This window comes from Hakea prostrata, chromosome 8 (genome assembly GCF_041222555.1).
Source record: "Hakea prostrata isolate BN-2017 chromosome 8, UWA_Hpros_2, whole genome shotgun sequence".
Lineage (NCBI taxonomy): Eukaryota > Viridiplantae > Streptophyta > Magnoliopsida > Proteales > Proteaceae > Hakea > Hakea prostrata.
In genome coordinates, this window is record NC_142607.1 from 18,620,280 (window position 1) to 18,642,554 (window position 22,275).

General features: G+C 39.2%; 1 protein-coding gene across 1 annotated transcript; it reads right to left on the bottom strand.

Annotated features, from left to right (window-relative positions):
- Positions 1–2,933: 2,933 nt before the first annotated feature.
- LOC149007371 (polyadenylate-binding protein-interacting protein 6-like) lies at positions 2,934–6,584 on the bottom strand. Its single transcript, XM_089166307.1, has 3 exons — positions 6,442–6,584; positions 4,307–4,768; positions 2,934–3,644 (listed from the first exon to the last, which is right to left on the bottom strand). The coding sequence occupies exons 2-3, from the start codon at positions 4,742–4,744 to the stop codon at positions 3,501–3,503; spliced, it is 582 nt and encodes a 193-aa protein (XP_089022433.1). The 5' UTR covers positions 4,745–4,768; positions 6,442–6,584; the 3' UTR covers positions 2,934–3,500.
- Between the last annotated feature and the right edge of the window lie 15,691 nt (positions 6,585–22,275).

The window sequence follows — 22,275 nt, forward strand, 5'->3', positions numbered from 1 at the left end:
CGGGAGAGTCTTCTTCTTGGCTCCTATCTTGGAGTTTCGTATTTGCAATTATTTTCTGATTGTCTTTCAACAATTCTTGCCTTACAGGGTTTTTTGTCTTTTTTAAACTAGTTATATTTGACTCTTGTACATGATATCTTTAGTATTTCTTCTACTTTCGCTTGGGTTAGTTTTGACTTTATTCCTAGGGAGGGAAATAGCCTTGTAGACTTTCCTGCGAAAGGCGCATTTCTCTCTTGTTGGTGAGATCTTGGTGGGGTGTTCCACCTTTGTTTATGGTGGATACTTCTTTGCTTGTTCATAGGCCTTCTTTTTTCTTTTTTTTTTGGTTTGCCAACCCCGGTTTCCAAGGTTTTGCCCTGACTAATCCCGTGTTCGACCCAGGTCGCACACCTGGCTATGGTGGGTGAGTCTTTCAGCGGGAATTTTTTGCATCCACAAGGTTTGGATACTGAAACCTTGCTTAAGCGGATCAAACTGCTTACCGCTTGGTTCATAGGCCTTTAAGCCTTCACTCTTTCAGTTCATGGAAAAGCTTTAATATTTTGGGCAAAAAAAAGAAATAATAGTTCTAACGGAAAAAGAGGAGTTGCCAATTTGGTATGGGTATGAGGTGTTTGTATTTTTACCAATTATCTTAGGTTGTCCCTAAATTTTTTTCTTTTTTTATTTATAGGTAAAATAGACTCTACTTCCATTAAAGAGCAAGTATTTACTCTTGAATTACTCTTGATTAGGCTCCTAAGGCTTACAAATCACATTATTCTATTGTAAATCCCATATGCCCATTGTAGGTCATCCTATAACTAATGAAATTAATTGATTCACATCATTCCCAAGGAGATTCAAAGCTTAATCTTCTGTTGCATCTTAATGGGTTATGGACTACTTCGTTAAATTGCAACCGGCATGTCATGCATGACAAAACTTCCAAAAGCCCTCCAGAAATCTTTTGGTTGACTCAACAAATCATAACAGAACACAGCCACGACAAAAAAAGTGACTAGTTCAATAACAGAGAAGAAGTTGATCAAGTAGGAGGCCCCTAAAGAGGGGTGGCTTAAGTTCAATGTTGATGGTTCAAGACTACTAAATGACTAGCAGGCTTTGGGGATGCTCAAGGAAGAATGATACTCAGTTTCTATGAAGGTTGCCGAGATCAAATAGCATTGCTACAGAGGCATTGGTGGTGAAAAAGGCTTTGCTTGGGCACCAAGACCTGGGCATTCCAAAATTAACAATAGAAGGTGATAACTGGGATATCATAAATCTTCTCAAGCATCCTATCAGATAGCCTTGTTGGAGAATCAAATCAATTATAAATGACTCTAGAATGTTGGCTCCGACATTTCATGCATTGTGTTTCTCCCACAATTTTAGTCTTAGAAAAGGAAATAACACAACCAACCACCTTGCTGATCAGGGTGCAAATATCCAACTTTCCTTTGTTAGCAATCAAGCCCTACCCCGACCCTTTCCTATGTTGGCCTTTGTTAGTTGATAACCTAGGTTGCAAATTTTATTGTGGTTTCAAATTTAAATCGACTTCTATTCTTCAACCAAGGGCCATCCATATGTCACTTTTAAACTGTTTGTGGTTGATTGGTCAACTATGACTATTGATGGGTCAACTTATACGTAAGTGAACATGGGTGAGTAGTGTAATAGGAATCTGGATCAGCTCTTCGCCAAGGGAGAACAAACTGTATTGAACCCACACAATAGGGGGTGGGGTCCACCAAGTTTTTTGTTTTGGAATTTTTTTTTAATATTTATGAGTGGGCCCCACCCCCTTACTATGCAGTTCAAAATTGTTAGCTGAACACATTGTTCTCCCTTGATGGGGAGATGATTCAGACTCGGTAATAGGGTTATTGAAACAAGCATTATTAATAGGCCATATAAATAGATACCATAAGCTTAGGGGTTCATATCTCACAATTCGAAGAAGGGAAAGGAGAGAAAGTTGAAGAAGATTGGGGGAGAAAGAGGAGCGAAAGAGAAATAAGGAAATCGATCTCCTATTTGCTTGTGGACTTTGAAATCCTACGTCGGTTCCGTTTTTTTAATACACTGTTTCCATCGCTATTTTGGGTTTTGAATAAGACTGTTTTGGACGATCTCATGGTGGGTACCCCCACCACTTGGCATAGATTGTTAAACTTTACTTCGATGGAACTCTTAACTACTATGTTGGTGAACCCTAGCTCAAGCCTGTGCTTAACCTTATCTTTAACACCATGAGGAGGCCTATAACTTTCCCATCTGATTTGTGTGGGGCAATTGTGATGGAAACTATTGTATCTAGTGGGTTTTAACTACCCTAACTACCTCTCCTTACATTGATGGAGTTATATTGACCTTCACTTCCTAATAGGAAATGTGTTGAATCCTAGTACATTAGGGCTTGCTCTATGTTGAGCTAAAACCCTAATTTGGGTAATGGTTGCTGGTGATTCTAATGCTAAGTATGGTAGTATGGAAACCCACAGGAGACCCCTACCTACCTACATCACTGAGACTTAATGGGTTCATAGGAATGGCTAGCAGACATGGACGGTTGGTCTGAGTTTTGATGCTAGTGGATGGTGTTGCTATACTTGTGGTAGACAAATCATATTTAAAGTCCCTTTCTATAGCAGTAGACAAAGCAATACTAAGTGAACAGGAATACACAAATCATATTTAGGTTCTAGCTATTATGTATTGCTGGGACTTGGCTCCAAAAGGTTTGAGTAGCATTACATATCAAATTCATATTTTCTGTAGCAAAAGGAAGTTCAGTGATTATGAAATTATATTTTTGGACTTAAAACAATGTTGGGCATGCAGTTTTTGTTCATTTTGTTTAAGGACAATGATTTATTCAATTTTTTGACTGATTTCTATATGAAAAGAGGATTATGGTCTAGAGAGGGTTCGATATAAATACATATAAACTTCCCTTGATCCGGTAACTGCCATCTATTATGTATATCAGCACACTGTAAAAACACAAACTATGTAGAGTACAAGTGAGAATAAAAAAAAAAAAATTTTTAAAAAATCTAGAAAGAGGCAAGATCAAATGGTCTATCTATAAAATCTATCTATTGTAATCTGTATTCTATATTGTATTGCTGTTCTCGGATTATAGTGGTATGGGTTACAAAATCATATAATTTGGTTATTTTCCAAGTATTGCAGAACATCTTTTTGGTATCATAGATGGGCTACTCTGCAGCAAGTATTAACATCAAAAGAAAAGAAACTTAGTTTCATTTCAAATGACAGGAACTACACAGGGGTTGATGAACTAATTTTCGACAAAATTCAATGCTTGGATGACAGAGAGAAAAGAGAGAATTGACAGATACTAAAAATTACATGTACCAACGATGGTGGATATCCATCAGTTCTACAAAGGAAGGACTTTTCCCTTTACCAGATTTCTTACTTCTCACCACAAAAACCAAGAAACCGACAGCCAGCCACTTCACTGTGGGTTTTGACCGTACAAATCAAGAGGCTTTCAGTGAACAAGATGAAGAGGGATTGGCTTCACCAGGAGTGGTTTGATTTGGTATCATGGACATGCCTTCAGTTGGACACTCAAACTCCGACACATCCTCAATATCCAAGGAGTCTGGAAGTTCAGGGTAGACCTGCAAACAGAGTTAACAATTCACCATAAACTGGGCAGCACATCAAGGACTAACGGAAATAAGAGTTTTTCTGTTTATCATTTTTACTTTTTGGGTGGTGTACTAGGAAATAACAATGAGTATGTATAACATATAAACAATCACAAAACAGGTTGTGCACAATTCATTATCAACAGTAATTAATCTGACCAGTTTTAATGCATTTCTTACAAAATTGTCAATCCAATAAATAGTATAGCAGAATTAATTTAGAAAGACTGATTGACTGGATTTTAATAACAATTTCTAATGAAAACAAAAAACATGATACTCATTCTACCAACAAAAAAGGGTATTTCACCACAAAAGTCTATAAATTTTCTGTAATCAAATTCTTTGAAGTCGGTTCATTGACAATCAAATGACATGTTATTATATTGATAAAATCTGTTTATCACTTGGCATGCAAAAGTAGAGGAAAAAGTAAAAAAACACATACAGAATTCAAAGAATGCTGGTGGCAGCCTCAACCTGTAAGTTCAAAATCTAAAATGGAAGGTAAAATATAGAAAAGGGAATACAGAATGATCCAACTCACAAAACATCCATGGTCCTCCAAAAATAACAATGCCAGTAAATACACCTTAAACAGATGTGTTTATATCACCCTATCAGTTCATTACCTCAAGTTGATCCAACATATCAACTGATGCTTCTAGATCACCCTTGTTTACAGAGTACACATCAGCCACTGATTCATCGGACATACGAGGAAACAAGACACCAAGATATGCCAGTTCCATCTCAGGATCTTCATGAAGTCTTTGTTTATCTGTCACACCACTTGGATTCTGTGAACATGAATCATGAGAACCATAAACTGATCGGTCCTTCTGTGGCGCATCCTCAGAATTGAGTAGTTCTTCGATGCCATGGATGTCGAAGGCAAGAGAAGCTTCTCCTCGAATATGGTTATCAGATGCAGGTCCAGACCAGGCATTTACATTAGCGCTCTCTGTATGTCCAGCGATTATCTCAGTTGTTTTGTTTTCCTCCTGTCGTTTGAAGACAGGTACATAAGATGCTGCATACGGATTCAAAGAAGAAATTCCTTGCTTCATTGTCTAAGATTTGGGAAGATACCCCTGTTAAAATATGTGAGTATCAGCAGATGGAACACAAGATTAGTACTATAGCCAGAGAATGGTGATATTTATTTATTTTATTTTATTTGGGTAATGTACCCAGAGAATAGTGTGAATATAGCCATCCCAATGCAAAGCAAACAGGATTATTCAAAAGAAGCTTTTTTTTTCCTTTCTCTTATGGTGCTCAGCGGTTGGGGGAGGGATGGATAGCCATCACACTTCATTTAGTAAAATTCGTCCCTCTAGAATTCCAGGTAAAAGTAAAACTGGTTCAATAAAATGTGTAAATTTAAGACACTAAAATTATTTAAAATCCATAATAATCACATGTATCTAAACATCACCATGACCACCTCAGTTACTCAATTAAAAAACCAAAGGGAAACAGTGAAAGATGAGAAGAAAATCCCTCCAAAACATCCAAAATGGTTAGTGTAAACTTTAGGGGAAGGGTACACTCAAGGAAAAAAAAAAAAAAAAAGAGGCAATATAGCTAGAGAATTATTTTTCCAACAAATATTATGCTACTTAGGTAACCAAAATGGTTAAAAAGGAACTACCAGAAGGACATTATCAAGGGTAAAAAATAGAGAGTTTTATTCAGGAATATCCAAGCGGAGATGAGGTTCTTCCATCTGTGAAGAAAAAGAAAGTTCTAATGAGAACAATGTTTAAAAAATTGGAGTCAGAAGGGTGAATTTGCTGAGACTGATATAAATTCCAGGCACGATTCAACGCAGCCTATTCATGCCACTTTTCAGATCTGACTATTTGTAGGGTTCCTGACTAGGGTTCCAGATTGAAATAAGAAACAACTAAATCTATCCCCCAATTCAATGTCTTGAGACTCTAAACGAGGCATTCCTAGCAATACGAAGATCACAGGGTAGAGAACTAAAGGAAATTCAGATGCTTTGGTAGCATATGGCCCTTTCTTTGTATCTATCATTTAAGACAAATTCAATACATAAAGCTTGTTAGATTTGAGGAATCAAGAAATACAGAGTAAAGAAAATTAGAATGGGTTCCTTGACTACATTTTGCCACCTTCTTCCCATCCCTCTCCAAGTCAAAGCTAAAATAGTGGGAATAAGGTTTTGCACTTCATTTCTTGTCGCCAGACCCAAGTAGAAGACATTTTGGGGGATAAATGAATATTATAATTTTTCAGTCAAGCAATGTGAAATTCACATATATTATTCAAAAAAAGTAATCCAGAGTCTCATATGGACAAGTAAATACATTATAAATATATTATAAAACAATAAAACTGAACTAAATTCAACCACAATCTTCTACAATGAATTGGAGGGTGACGGCATTCATTTGCAGAGGAGATGAATACGACTATGAGATAAAATCGACAGAAGGTAGCGATAGATGCTACCTCAAACTTATACGAAAAATTGAACATAGAAAGAGAAGGCAATGGCCATAACCTCTCTGAGTGGTAAATCCAAGATGAGACATTTGTTTCATATTCCATCATCAAGATCAGGATTTCTCTTTAAATCAATCATCAAAAAAGAAAATTCAATATAACAGCTACGAAATCAAACAATAAAAAACCCAAAAGAGACATAGAGATTCGAAAAGAACTAAGAAGATTAAAGAGAAAACAAAGACACAGAAGCAAGAAAGGAAATCGATTTAAACATATTTGTACTTACAGAACGCAAAGCATTAGCTGGAGCTTGATGAGAATGAAAACCGTAACCGTAATTGAAGACGTTCGATCCTCAAGAAGAGAAGAAGATTTGGTTTGGCGGAATTCAGAGAATTATGAATCTTATTAGGAACTTCAAGACTGAAAATAGAGAATGGATGAAACGTTCAAGCCTAACTGTCCTTGATTAAAATTGAAAGTTAGCTTTCTGGGACAAACTTTTATTGTCGATAATGCCCCTAAGTATTTCTCGTTATGTCACCGAATGCAATTGGTCCTTGCCGCAGAAGAGTAAGGGTAAAAATGTTATTTAATCATAGTAAATTCTGGTTGACCCTGTGATTCAGGACCGGCTGGGCTTTACCAAATGGTCGAGCACTCATGTCTTCGTCGGTTCTTATGGCTGAAAATTTTGTGGGGCCCAACATGGTTTCGGGCTTGTTCCGAGCATTCCAAGAATTGATGACTTGCATGCACAGTTAAAATTTCGACCGAGATTGGTGGAAATTGAGATCAAAATATGGGTTAACCTTAAAAGTCGTAGATTTCCACATGTTTCCACAGTATGTCCGAAATGTGCCAATTTATGGCTTATATCGGATTTCAACCAACTCGATTTCAGCTGTTTTTGACAAAGTTTCGGTGCTTTTCACTAAGTTTCAATTGCTTCAACCAACCCATCACTGGTCAAGTTTTACCTCCAAAGAGTACCTGGTTTACGGCCAATCTTAAGAATAATCTATTCTATGTAGGTAACATTTGTATATATACATAGTTCTCTTATACAATCATGAATTTACTTGAAATACCCTTTACATCCTCCCTCAAATTGGCTGAAGTATGAGGCAGCCCAGTTTGAAACACAAACCCTCAAAATCTCATCGAGGAAGCGACTTGGTAAAAGATCTGCAATGTGATGGCGTGAGGAAACAAATCGAGTAGTCAAATAACCTAGGGTCACTTCTCCTAAAAATGACAATCCAACTCAATATGTTAAGGAATGCCAATATAACGAAGAAAAAAACCGATCCGTGTCAACTCAGTGGTTGTGGACGCTATAGGCCTATATTTGTCTCCAGTGTCTGACTTAGAAATGGTGGGTTGTTTCTTTGCACTTCAAGACATGCATTTGGATCCCAAGAAAGTGCAAAACCTGGTAGTACAACAACGGGGAATGAGACAGCCAGCCCAATTTGCATTTGAAAAATCCATATAGTTGAAATGAACTCTCTCTATTGATACAAGGCCCATAATCAACAATCCCCTTAGAATAACAAAAATGCATTTAACCAACACAAAATCAGTCGTAGGTTTTCTAGGTAGAAAAGAAGCTTATTTATTTAGAGGGAGAAACCCTGAGTACAATCTAGACCTTATATATCAAACAATAAAACCCAATGGAGATGAGGGAGAGGGTAGGTGATAGTTAAGAAGGCATCTTGTGTAAGAGCACTTTCCTTCGCAAGTACATCCGCCACCATGTTAGCTTCACCATAGATATGTCGGAATGTGAGAGAGGCAAATGAAGCTTTTAGATGTAGGATGCCCGAGATTATTGGGAATATCTTCCAAAGAGCTTCATGTGGGCAATGTTGTAAGATGCAAAACAGGGTTTGATTGTTTGTTTCTACTTCAATATCAGGAAAATGAAAATCGTGGGTCCACAATAAGGCTTGGCGCATTGCCATAAATTCTATAGTGAGAATGTCTTGGATCTCGGTTTCCCAACCAAAACAAAAAAGCATACGACCCCGATGATCCCTTGCAATCCCACCATATCCTACTGCTCTGCAATCTTTAAAAAGGGATCCGTCCACATTCAACTTGAAGCGAGTGGGATTTGATGCTTGCCATTTAATTCGTGGTTGTGCTACACTTAGTGGTCGTTTTAACTGAGTACCCTGACTATAAATTTGAAGACCTTTCCAAATTTGAAAAATTACCTGTGATGGCGAGGGTCGCTCCTAAGTATCGAAGAGACTTGTATATGCTTTCCACAAAAGCCATAACGGTGTGAGAGTGGTAGTTGACCATTCATTCAGGGAGTCATCATGACTTTGGTTGATCAGGCTTATGACTGTCTCCACTAGTGTACCTTGCCTAGTCATTATAGGAAAGTGTAGAGCCTCCCAAAGGGCATGTGCAAAGACGGCAAGTGACAAATATATGATCTAGTGTTGTTTGCTCTTCTCCACAGTGAAGACAAAAAGTGGAGCACAAGCAGCCTCTCTGGATCAAAAGTGAAGCAATAGGTAGTTTTTGGTGCAGTACCTTCCAAAAAAAGTGTTTCGCTCGTGGCGGGAGGGGTACTTTTCCAGAAACACTTCTAGATATTTGGTTGGGTGACAGTACTAGTTGAAGGACTAGTAGCCAACCTGTAGGTTGACTTGACAAAGAAAATCCATGACGTAGTCCAACGCCAGATTAGTCTGTCTATTTGCATTGTGACTAGTAAGGGAATCTCTAATATTCTTTTAACTATATCAGGAGGCCACCATTGTTGTAGTAGAGTTCTATTCCATGAGAAAGAGTGAACATCAATAAGTTGAGATACCTTCTTTGGAGTTGTTGATGCGACGGGAAAGCATCTCGAATTTGCATCTGTATGGGGAATCCACTTATATGTCCAAGGATTGATCATTTGTCAGTCCTCCACCTGCCACAAGATTCCTTTTATCATCATATCTCTACCCAGTAAAATGGATCTCCATCCCCAAGAGCCGGTGGGTGATGGGGACACATCTAGGAATGAGGAATGTTGACAGTATTTCTTCATCATTGAGCAACCCCACAATGAATAAGAGATTTGAAGTAATTCACATGCCTTCCAAGATAGAAGTGCTAGGTTAAAAACAAGGAGGTTTCAAAAATGTAGACCTCCTTCAGATTTTGGATTACAGATTGTATTACAATCAATGGTGTGAACCTGTTGTTTGTCTCCATTGGACCAGTAGAAGTTCCTCATTCTTTTCCAGGGTCTAGATGACAGGCATCGGTAGACGAAAGAAAGACATATAGTGGGTAGGTAGAGCTGCTAGAGTAGATTGTATTAAAACTGTCTTTCCAAGGGCTGCCAAGTATTTGAATTTTCATCCCTACAGTCTAGTATTAACCCTAATAAGGAGTGTATCACAATGTTTCTTTTCAACTTACTAGTGAAGAGTGGGATTGTCATATCTACCTAGCCGGTACCCTATCTGGCACACCCGAGTGTGTGATCCACAGCCACAAAGATCAGTATCGATGAAACCAACCTCCCACATTTACAATAACATAATCAAGAACAAGACTAAATCAATGTTATACTACATTAACAGAGAGATCAAGATAAGATTCAAAAAATAGCAATATAATCAGAGTGCAGAAAATGATACCAATATAATAATCATTGTAGAGTGTAGTGGAAAAGTCACTCCACAATCACAGTGGAAAAGTAGATCAAAAGTTAAAAGAAAGATTACAACTAGTTCCCAAAAATGAAAGGAATAGAAAAGAAGTAATTACAACTAAACTAAGGTCTCTTCTAACTTATAAATACAACTTCTAAAAGTAAAAGTCTCAGAATCCAGATAATGCGTAACAAGCACGTAAGTATGACTAATCCTGACGCGATACGTCTTCACCCATGAATTCTTCACTTTCGTAGTCACCGTAGCCACCACTTTGAGAGTAGTATGTGTCATCTGTTTGTGCTTCATAGTACCGGCCTTCATAGTCGTCAGTACCTACAGGATAGTCTATCAAGGATATTAGCAAAAGGGAGTGAGTTCAAAAGAACTCTGCAAGGCAGTTCATTTCATAACAACATTGTAAAGATGATAGAAAAACATAACAGATGCATTATGATATGAGACGAACAATGCATGTATGAATCTAACTCTATATATGCTGGTCTCTATAGGCAAACATGCTTTAAGTCATAGCACCATACTCGTCACATCCCGCCCCAAATCCACCCAGGGGGTACCCTATCCGAGTTACTCGGGAGTGATCCACTGCCCAACAGATCCAATTTAGGAACGATCATATCCACTTATCACAATAATATAATCAAAAGCAAGAACAAATTTATAGTATTCAAGTAATCTAATAATAAAAGTTAAGAAATGATCACAAAAGGATCACAAAGAACATCAGAGTGCGGAATAACAAGTACCAAATCAAAAGCCAACTATAAAGTATAGAGGAAATATACTCTACAACGTGTGCAGAAGGTAGATCGAAATAAGGTAAAGGTTACAACCAGATTTCCAAATAAGGGAAATAACAAGGTAAGAAACTAAGTTATAGTTTCTTCTAACTAATACAATGTCTCCTTAATAACATAATCATAAGAAATTAAGCCAGGCCGGGTCTACTCCTGACAAATATGAGTCTTGAACTGATAGCCTTCACCGATGTAGTCACCGTAGCCAAAGTGGTATGAGTCACCAACTTAGTCCTCCAAGTGTTGACCGTCACAGTCAACAGTGGTAGTACCTGCAGAAAAGTCTAACAAAATATGTTGCAAAAAGGAGTGAGTTCAAAAGAACTCAGCAAGGAAAGTTATTCCATAATACATAAGCCATATGATATCAATCATGAAATGATGCAGATGATATGAGACATAAGATGCAAATATGATTCTAACTCTAAGTATGCTGGTCTCTATGGTAGACATGCTTTAAGTCAAAGCACCATACTTCTTTAGGTAGTCTCAGTCACTCATCACCGGGGGAATTGGGTCCTGCATCCCTCTCGAACAAATCCATGGTTGGGGGTTTCGGTCACCACTCTCTCACATCACCATTTGGTCTAAGTATTGGCGCCTGTCAAGGTATAGCCTAGCCCAATGCAAGTCATCTACTTAATCATATCATGTCAGTTCCAGATACGTCCATTCCTCCCCTCTCGGGATCCTTTCCGGTATCCTTCAACTAGAGTCACGGATATTACTCAACGGACTCATAAACCCTATTGGTCATCCACAAATGGTAAACGGGAAGCTCTCACGTGCCCTCATGGATCATTTCACCGGTCTTGAGCGCCCGTGAGCCCAAGTCTAGCCATTTGCAACCCTACCAATAAATGGCCCCTTCCGGGTATCCGCAATGCAATTTATGTCCTCTCACGGAGTGGTTACTATGTCATCCAATGATCCAGGAAAGTGTCGATGGGCATCTTCGGAGAACATCCCATACTATCCCCTCCGATGTCCAAGGACAGAAGTACAAGTAGGGCACTCCCCAATCTCAAATCATACCTAAGCAATCACATGTTTATTTCCATCCATTACATATCAACAATACATTATCATATTGAAAACATGTCATAACATCTCATAATATAGTATATAAATAAATGACAAGAATAAGTAAACATGATAAATCAAGTAATTAAGCATGGTGTTACTGTCATAAGGTAACTATAGTAATCATATGATGTCTAAAATCAATTAATAAGTTAAGTCTACTAAGTTACCAACAGCAGTGTAAAAGTCATACAGTCTATGTTATATGGCAATAACCGTCCTTATCTCAAATTGTGAAGAAGATGATCCGAAGTCACAAGAGAATGGTCCAACTATAGTCTTAAAACCCTAAACAAACATATATGAAGGATTAGAGAAGAAATCAAAACAATCGGGGATCGAACGGATCAAAACTAGGCAAAAGTTTCTGATAGCAACCTTGTTGGTCAATACATTGGGTCGATAGTATCGACCAACAAGCATCGACCAATAGACTCTCGGACACCAAGCTGGCTTTTTGGGTTTTGGTTCAAAATTGGTCTTTCAGGTCTCGGATCGATACGAAACTTGGAGGGGATGCTAGGAACAGTAGCAAGAGGTTATGTAGCAAGAATTAACATGATCCAATGGTCAAATTGAAAACCCCCAAATTGAGGTCCTAGGTTTAAACTTGCAAGAATCATGTTCTTCAATGAAAACCATTACAATTGCAAGAGAACTTAGGAATAGAATTAGGGAAATGATGGGCAGTAAATTAGAGTACATACTAACATATAATCAGCCCTATTTAAAGAAATCAGATTAGGCAAAGGATTCATGTTTTTATGAAGAAAATCATAGTAAGAAGGCAAGAACATTATGCATAATAATCATAGCATGAATATGATATGAAAGGGTTTATTCAAAACAAAAGAGGTTGTAGAAGGGGTGGTTGCAACGTTGCAGCACCTTCTTCCTAACCTCAGCAGCAAAAGTAGGAGTAATTTGGAGTAGGTTAGAGAAGGGAGAATAGATTACCAATGATTGGAAGAGGAGCCGGGCCTGGTGGGAGTTTCTGCCGGAGTTTCCCCTTGCATCAACACCAAGCTCTCCCCACCAGTTTCTTCCTTATCAGGACGAGGCACATAACATGATTCTGAAAGCATCTTTAAGGTTCTGTCAGTTAGAACATTTAGGTCAAGTGAAACTGCAGAGGTTGGTTGCTGTTCTTGGGGGGCTGAGTCATTAATAAGCAGCCTCAAAAGAGAAACATGCAGAAGGTGAACAATAGGATTTCTTTAAGCCTTAGACCCACCAATGAACTGGAGCCGCAACTCCTCCTTGGAGTTCTAATGATTTCAAAGAGAGGAATAAATAGAAATGTTGGACAACAAGTTCAGGGTTGTGGCAAAGGCAGCTTGACCAGCAACAATAGCTCGACTCAGTTGGGCATTTTCACGAACATGATCAAGGAGTTGTTGAATCTTAAGGTGCTGCAGAGATTCACCAGCATCAAGTTTCTGGGTTGAGAAAGATCTGATGATGACAGAGCTTGTAAGGGTTTTTCCAGCGTGGAGAAACAGAAAGCCATAGCATAGAAACTTGATGGTAGTCCAGTGCTCGAACTGCATTCACAACTGTTCAACCAGCAAGTGCTTGGTCGTGGGTTTGGAGAAGTCCTTGGGCTGTGGCTGCTGAAGAATCAATTGTTGTGACCGAGCTTCATAGTCATCAGAGGGCCATAAATCTTTGCTAAATCAGTGAGTGACTTGTTGGGTTTGTGTTCTGATTCAAGATAGGGGTTGGAGAAGAAGACAAGGTAGAAGGTAAGAAGTAGAGAAGGCCGTAAGAAGAAGAGAAAGCTGAGACAGAGAAGAAGGTTATAAGAAATAGGTTTTCTGATATCTCTCAGCTTAACATGTGTAGTAAGGTTATAGCACCTTCTTCACGAACTCAGTAGCAAGAACAAGATGAGGTAGATGTAGATTAGAGAGAGAGTGAGAGATTACATACCTTGGAGAAGAGATTAGAGAAGAGAGACAATGATTCTTGAAGAAGATCAACACCCAAGCCAAGGAGGAGGCTTAGAGGAGCTTTCCCACGTTCTCAGATGTTGAAATGAGTGAAATAATGATTTAGGTTCGAGGTTTCACTTAAAAAGGATAAAGGAATATCTAAAAAGCACCTTTTTCACGATTCTGGGCTTGCTGGTCGTTACCTTTGGTTGATAGTATCGACCAATAGTATCGACCAACAGCAGTTTCAACAGAATTCTTAGGAAAATAGTTCAGCAACTTCGAACAGGGATTCGGAAGGCTATAAAAGGTCAAATTGAGTGAGGTTTTCTCCTACAAGTTAATAAAGAAGTCTAGTTTCCATAAATACCTTTGGATCAAGCATGGGAGTTCATTAGATCTAACAACTAAGCTCACTTTCTTCGATGCGCAAGCAGGATTTGCCAGACATAGTTCAGCAACTTTGGATAGGGATTTGGAGGGCCATATGGGTTCAAATTGGGTGGGGTTTTCTCCTACAAGTCCATCAAGAAGTCTAGTTTCGGGAAATACTTTCGGATTGTGCACAGGTGTTCATTAGGTCTACCAACTAATTCACCCCTCTTCGGTGCGTAGATTCAAAACTAACCCTGACAATGCTCTCAAGTGAGGGGCATCATCGTCAATGTCCATGGGTTTGGGCTCCGACACCAAATCATCAACCAAAAGGGTACACAAGGACTTTTCCCACCATTTTGGGTCGTTGGATCAACAGACAATACAAATTCCGGGCCGGGTCAGGGTAAGGATTAGGCCGGACATGGCCTCCTAAGGCTTTCAAGGATAACAACAATGAAATCAAGGTCCAACTTCAAGGTCTAACATTAAACAAGTCTTTCTTTATCCCAAAACAAATAGGGTACCCCGGGCTAGGTCTTGGCTGGATTTCACATTCTCACCCCCTTAAAATAATTTCGTCCTCGAAATTGGGAGAGTACTAGGATTCTAAGGAGATGGAGGACATTGCTTTTATCTTGGCTTTTCTTCTCCCAAAATCTTCAGAAAACAATTAACAATAAAACTTTTGTAAGAAAACAAGGGATAAATCTAACATGCCTTGAAATCAAATCAAAAGTATGATAATGGCTTCATGAAGACTTCACAAGGATCATGGCAAAGACCAATATGAAGATCATAAAACCCTAAGAATGAAAGGAGATTGTAGAAGAGATGGTTGCAAGGATGCAGCATCTTCTTCATAGTCTCAATCACAAAGAATAAAACATAGTAAGAGTAAAGTAAGATCATGGCTTTATGAAGATTTCATAAGGATCATGGTAAAGATCAATATGAAGATCATAAAACCCAAAAAAATGAAAAGAGATTGTAAAGAGATGGTTGCAAGGATGCAACATCTTCTTCTAAATCTCAATCACAAAGGGTAAAACATAGTAAAAGTAGATCAATACAATACAAGAGAGATTACTAACCTTTGATTGAGGAACAGGGGATGAAAAGCTTGAAGTATTGAAATAATTAGAAGGAATAACAAATCATGAAGATCACACTTGATTTCCCTTCGAAATCATCATGTGGGGAAAACACAAGGTTATAGGGTGTATGGAGGTCCACCCTAGAACAACAGGGATAGGAGGATCAGTCATGGGAATTACTTAAGATCACCCTCCTATCAAAGGGAAATAAAAGGCACAAGAAGAAATAGAGAGGAGAAAAGATCAGCTTCGGGGTGAACTTCTTCCAAACAAAACTAGGCAACTCATACGATAGTCGACAGAGAATAAATCGAATAATGCATATGGTAGGTATGGATTTGGCACAGTAGCAAGGTTAGGAGTAGGCGGGATTTCACATTCTCACCCCCTTAAAATAATTTCGTCCTCGAAATTGAAAGCATACCTGGACTTCCAATAAGATGAGGAAACTTTTTCAGGGGTGTGATTGTTCCATAGAATCTTTACCAAGGGGACGGAAAGTACAATGAAAATAGATTTAATAGGTAAAGAACACAGGACTCTTGGCTGACTTCTTAAATAGTTGATAGGAACTCAAAACAAATGCTGATGTTAAGAATGCAAGAGATGCATAGGTGACAAATTGAACGAAGATAGGAACAAAAGCTACGAATAACGAACTTGAAGAAAAGTCTTCTAGGCCTCTCGAAAGGTTCAAGGGTTTCAAAGGTCTTCCATAAACATCACACTTCCAACAAGTCAACCACACTTAAATCAGCCGCACACGTCATTAAAATCCAAACAATGCATCATTTTTTTATTATTACCAAAATACCCTTCTTCACAAAATATTGCATTGCTCGACTTCCTTTACTCATGAAATGCAAATCTCAACTTGTCTCTTTAGATTCCCATCAAACCACCACGAAGAAAACACTTAAGGGTTAGGAGAGGTAGGAATGAGGATCAAAGTACAATTCCTACGCCACAAGCAAAGGTAATACAATGGTAAGGAGGTAACGGTCCAGACTCCAATTGAGGTCCAGGTTCAAGATGAAGATGATGATGAGGATGAGGATAATGAGGATGAGACTCAGGATCAAAAGGTTCAGGAAGATGAGGAGGAAACTATTCCAGCTCGATAATTTGAGGATGGAAGTCCATTGTATACAATTTTCGAGGCACCGGGTGTGGTTTATCATTAGTCATTGATTTCTTTCACACTTGAGAGGATAAAGGCTCGATAGGACAGGATAGAGTTCTTATATGTATACTTTGAGAAACAGTTTTGTATGACCGGAGGAGGAGTTCACAGCTAGGAGGGACCAGACAGATCATCGGATGTGATCACCTAGATATATAGAGCTAGGAGTTTCCTTTTATGCTTTCACAGATGTATTCTCATTCAGATTTGTAAAAATCTCTTATGTGATTAATGAAATTTAGTTTATTTCACTTATGTTATTGTACATTATGCAATTCTTTTATTGCATTAGAAGTTGTAAATGTTTAGTTATGACTTATAACTCATGACAACTACTCACGACCATTACTCCCAACGACAACACCCGACTCAGACTCATACGACGACACCTGACTCAGACTCATGACAACATACGACGACAACCCGACTCACAACTGAGACTCACTAACAAGGACGACTCACGACGACAACTTTCAACTCAAGACCCAACTCACGACTCAACACACATACACAATACTTCAAACAGACAACTTAACTCTAAACATGACTACAACCCAAGTACAAGTCATAAACTTTTAATTATTGTGTATTATTCAATCAAGATGTATTGCTTCCTTTACTCAAGTTTCTAATCCAATTTTTCTATTATTCACTTCTAAGAAAATTTGAGTCACTTCAGAGTCTATGACTCAAAGATGCTTTCATTACTGTGTTCTGTGGTTATGATTGTCCGAAAACTTGGGCTCTGATACCATCTGTCACATCCCGCCCCAAATCCACCCAGGGGGTACCCTATCTGGGTTACTTGGGAGTGATCCACAGCCCAACAGATCCAGTTTAGGAACGATCATATCCACTTATCACAATAATGTAATCAAAAGCAAGAACAAATTATAGTATTCAAGTAATCTAATAATAAAAGTTAAGAAATGATCACAAAAGGATCACAAAGAACATCAAAGGGCAGAATAACAAGTACCAAATCAAAAGACAACTATAGAGTATAGCGGAAATATACTCTACAACGTGTGCGGAAGGTAGATCGAAATAAGGTAAAGGTTACAACCAGATTTCCAAATAAGGGAAATAACAAGGTAAGAAACTAAGTTATAGTTTCTTCTAACTTATACAATGTCTCCTTAATAACATAATCATAAGAAATTAAGCCAGGCCGGGTCTACTCCTGACAAATATGAGTCTTGAACTGATAGCCTTCACCGATGTAGTCACCGTAGCCAAAGTGGTATGAGTCACCAACTTAGTCCTCTAAGTGTTGACCGTCACAGTCAACAGTAGTAGTACCTGCAGAAAAGTCTAACAAAACATGTTGCAAAAAGGAGTGAGTTCAAAAGAACTCAACAAGGAAAGTTATTCCATAATACATAAGCCATATGATATCAATCATGAAATGATGCAGATGATATGAGACATAAGATGCAAATATGATTCTAACTCTAAGTATGCTGGTCTCTATGGTAGACGTGCTTTAAGTCAAAGTACCATACTTCTTTAGGTAGTCTCAGTCACTCATCACCGGGGGAATTGGGTCCTGCATCCCTCTCGGACAAATCCATGGTTGGGGGTTTCGGTCACCACTCTCTCACATCACCATTTGGTCTAAGTATTGGCGCATGTCATGGTATAGCCTAGCCCAATGCAAGTCATCTACTTAATCATAACATGTCAGTTCCAGATACGTCCATTCCTCCCCTCTCGGGATCCTTTCCGATATCCTTCACACTAGAGTCACGGATATTACTCACCGGACTCATAAACCCTATTGGTCATCCACAAATGGTAAACGGGAAGCTCTCACGTCCCCTCACGGATCATTTCACCGGTCTTGAGTGCCCGTGAGCCCAAGTCTAGCCATTTGCAACCCTACCAATAAATGGCCCCTTCCGGGTATCCGCAATGCAATTTACGTTCTCTCACGGAGTGGTTACCGGTCTTGAGCACCCACAAATCCACACTACTACCACGGGTCGTTCGGTCTCAATGCCCTTCCGAATCGGGTCTGATATGATAGGGACATCCTAGCCATACATCTAGACAAGTCCTATGTATGTCATCCAATGATCCAGGAAAGTGTCGATGGGCATCTTCACAGAACATCCCATACTATTCCCTCCGATGTCCAAGGACAGAAGTACAAGTAGGGCACTCCCCAATCCCAAATCATACCTAAGCAATCACATGCTTATTTCCATCCATTACATATCAACAATACATTATCATATTGAAAACATGTCATAACATCTCATAATACAATATATAAATAAATGACAAGAATAAGTAAACATGATAAATCAAGTAATTAAGCATGGTGTTATTGTCATAAGGTAACTACAGTAATCATATGATGTCTAAAATCAATTAATAAGTTAAGTCTACTAAGTTACCAACAGCAGTGTAAAAGTCATACAGTCTATGTTATATGGCAATAACCGTCCTTACCTCAAATTGTGAAGAAGATGATCCGAAGTCACAAAAGAATGGTCCAACTATAGTCTTAAAACCCTAAACAAACATATATGAAGGATTAGAGAAGAAATCAAAACAATCGGGGATCGAACGGATCAAAACTGGGCAAAAGTTTCTGACAGCAACCTTGTTGGTCGATACATTGGGTCGATAGTATCGACCAACAAGCATCGACCAATAGACTCTCGGACACCAAGCTGGCTTTTTGGGTTTTGGTTCAAAATTGGTCTTTCGGGTCTCGGATCGATACGAAACTTGGAGGGGATGCTAGGAACAGTAGCAAGAGGCTATGTAGCAAGAATTAACATGATCCAATGGTCAAATTGAAAACCCCCAAATTGAGGTCCTAGGTTTAAACTTGCAAGAATCATGTTCTTCAATGAAAACCATTACAACTGCAAAAGAACATAGGAATTGAATTAGGGAAATGATGGGCAGTAAATTAGAGTACATACTAACATATAATCAGCCCTATTTAAAGAAATCAGATTAGGCAAAGGATTCATGTTTTTATGAAGAAAATCATAGTAAGAAGGCAAGAACATTATGCATAATAATCATAGCATGAATATGATATGAAAGGGTTTATTCAAAACAAAAGAGGTTGTAGAAGGGGTGGTTGCAACGTTGCAGCACCTTCTTCCTAACCTCAGCAGCAAAAGTAGGAGTAATTTGGAGTAGGTTAGAGAAGGGAGAATAGATTACCAATGACTGGAAGAGGAGCCGAGCCTGGTGGGAGTTTCTGCCGGAGTTTCCCCGTGCATCAACACCAAGCTCTCCCCACCAGTTTCTTCCTTATCAGGATGAGGCACATAACATGATTCTGAAAGCATCTTTAAGGTTCTGTCAGTTAGAACATTTAGGTCAAGTGAAACTGCAGAGGTTGGTTGCTGTTCTTGGGGGGCTGAGTCATTAATAAGCAGCCTCAAAAGAGAAACATGCAGAAGGTGAACAATAGGATTTCTTTAAGCCTTAGACCCACCAATGAACTGGAGCCGCAACTCCTCCTTGGAGGTCTAATGATTTCAAAGAGAGGAATAAATAGAAATGTTGGACAGCAAGTTCAGGGTTGTGGCAAAGGCAGCTTGACCAACAACAATAGCTCGACTCAGTTGGGCATTTTCACGAACATGATAAGGAGTTGCTGAATCTTAAGGTGCTGCAGAGATTCACCAGCATCAAGTTTCTGGGTTGAGAAAGATCTGATGATGACAGAGCTTGTAAGGGTTTTTCCAGCGTGGAGAAACAGAAAGCCATTGCATAGAAACTTGATGGTAGTCCAGTGCTCGAATTGCATTCACAACTGTTCAACCAGCAAGTTCTTGGTCGTGGGTTTGGAGAAGTCCTTGGGCTGTGGCTGCTGAAGAATCAACTGTTGTGACCGAGCTTCATAGTCATCAGAGGGCCATAAATCTTTGCTAAATCAGTGAGTGACTTGCTGGGTTTGTGTTCTGATTCAAGATAGGGGTTGGAGAAGAAGACAAGGTAGAAGGTAAGAAGTAGAGAAGGCCGTAAGAAGTAGAGAAAGCTGAGACAGAGAAGAAGGTTATAAGAAATAGATTTTCTGATATCTCTCAGCTTAACATGTGTAGTAAGGTTACATCACCTTCTTCACGAACTCAGTAGCAAGAACAAGATGAGGTAGAAGTAGATTAGAGAGAGAGTGAGAGATTTCATACCTTGGAGAAGAGATTAGAGAAGAGAGACAATGATTCTTGAAGAAGATCAACACCCAAGCCAAGGAGGAGGCTTAGACGAGCTTTCCCACATTCTCAGATGTTGAAATGAGTGAAATAATGATTTAGGTTCGAGGTTTCACTTAAAAAGGATAAAGGAATATCCAAAAAGCACCTTTTTCACGATTCTGGGCTTGTTGGTTGTTACCTTTGGTTGATAGTATCGACTAATAGTATCGACCAACAGCAGTTTCAACAGAATTCTCAGGAATAGTTCAGCAACTTCGAACAGGGATTCGGAAGACTATACAAGGTCAAATTGAGTGAGGTTTTCTCCTAAAAGTCAATAAAGAAGTCTAGTTTTCAGAAATACCTTTGGATCAAGCATGGGAGTTTATTAGGTTTACCAACTAAGCTCACCTTCTTCGATGCGCAAGCAGGATTTGCCAGACATAGTTCAGCAACTTTGGATAGGGATTTGGAGGGCCATATGGGGTCAAATTGGGTGGGTTTTTCTCCTACAAGTCCATCAAGAAGTTTAGTTTCGGGAAATACTTTCGGATTTTGCACAGGTGTTCATTATGTCTACCAACTAATTCACCCGTCTTCGGTGCGCAGATTCAAAACTAACACTGACAATGCTCTCAAGTGAGGGGCATCATCGTCAATGTCCATGGGCTTGGGCTCCGACACCAAATCATCAACCAAAAGGGTACACAAGGACTTTTCCCACCACTTCGGGTCAATGGATCAACAGACAATACAAATTCCGAGCCGGGTCAGGGTAAGGATAAGGCCGGACATGGCCTCCTAAGGCTTTTAAGGATAACAACAATGAAACCAAGGTCCAACTTCAAGGTCTAACATTAAACAAGTCTTTCTTTATCCCAAAACAAATAGGGTACCCCGGGCTAGGTCTGGGCTGAATTTCACAATACTCCTCTGGGTAGGTCTCAAATCACTCTCCCTCAACCATCTCAGTATCTTGGGTTCTCCGGTGGTAATTGGGTCTTGCATCCCTCTCGGACAATCTATGGTTAGGGTTTAGGTCACCACTCTCTCACATCACCATTTGTCTAAGTATTGGCGCATGTCAAGGTTAAACCTAGCCCAATGCAAGTCTTCTACTTAGTTATATCAAGTCAGAGTCAGATACTTCCATTCCTCGCCTCTCGGGATCCTTTCCGGTATCTTTCTCACTAGAGTCAGTGTATCCTATAGTTACAACCAACTCAGACTACGGACTCATCAACCCTATTGGTCATCCACAAATTGTAAACGGGAAGCTCTCATGTCTTCTCATGGGTTGGTTACCAATGAACGCCCTTGAGCCCAAGTCTACTACTGCAACCCTACCAATCAATGGCCCATACAATGGGATCCATGTCCTCTCACGGATTGGCTACCGGTCTTGAGCGCCCACAAACCCCCACTGCTACCACGGGTTACTCGATCTCAATACCATTCCAAATCGGGTCTAATATAACAGGGACATCCTAGCCAAACATCGCTAGACAAGCCCTAGGTGTGACAACCAATAATCTGGGAAAAAGTCAAAGGGCACCATAGGAAATGTCCCATACCACTTCCACTAATGTCCAAGGACAGGAACGTCAAAAGGACATTCCCATTCCCAAATCATACCTAAACAATCACATTCCCAATTCAATCACAACATTCACAACTGATATTTCAACATATAGAAAGACACTCATTTATATACATGATCAATTAAATAAGAAAATCACATGATTAAGACCTACTGTACTTAAAGTACATACAATAGTAATATCATAATA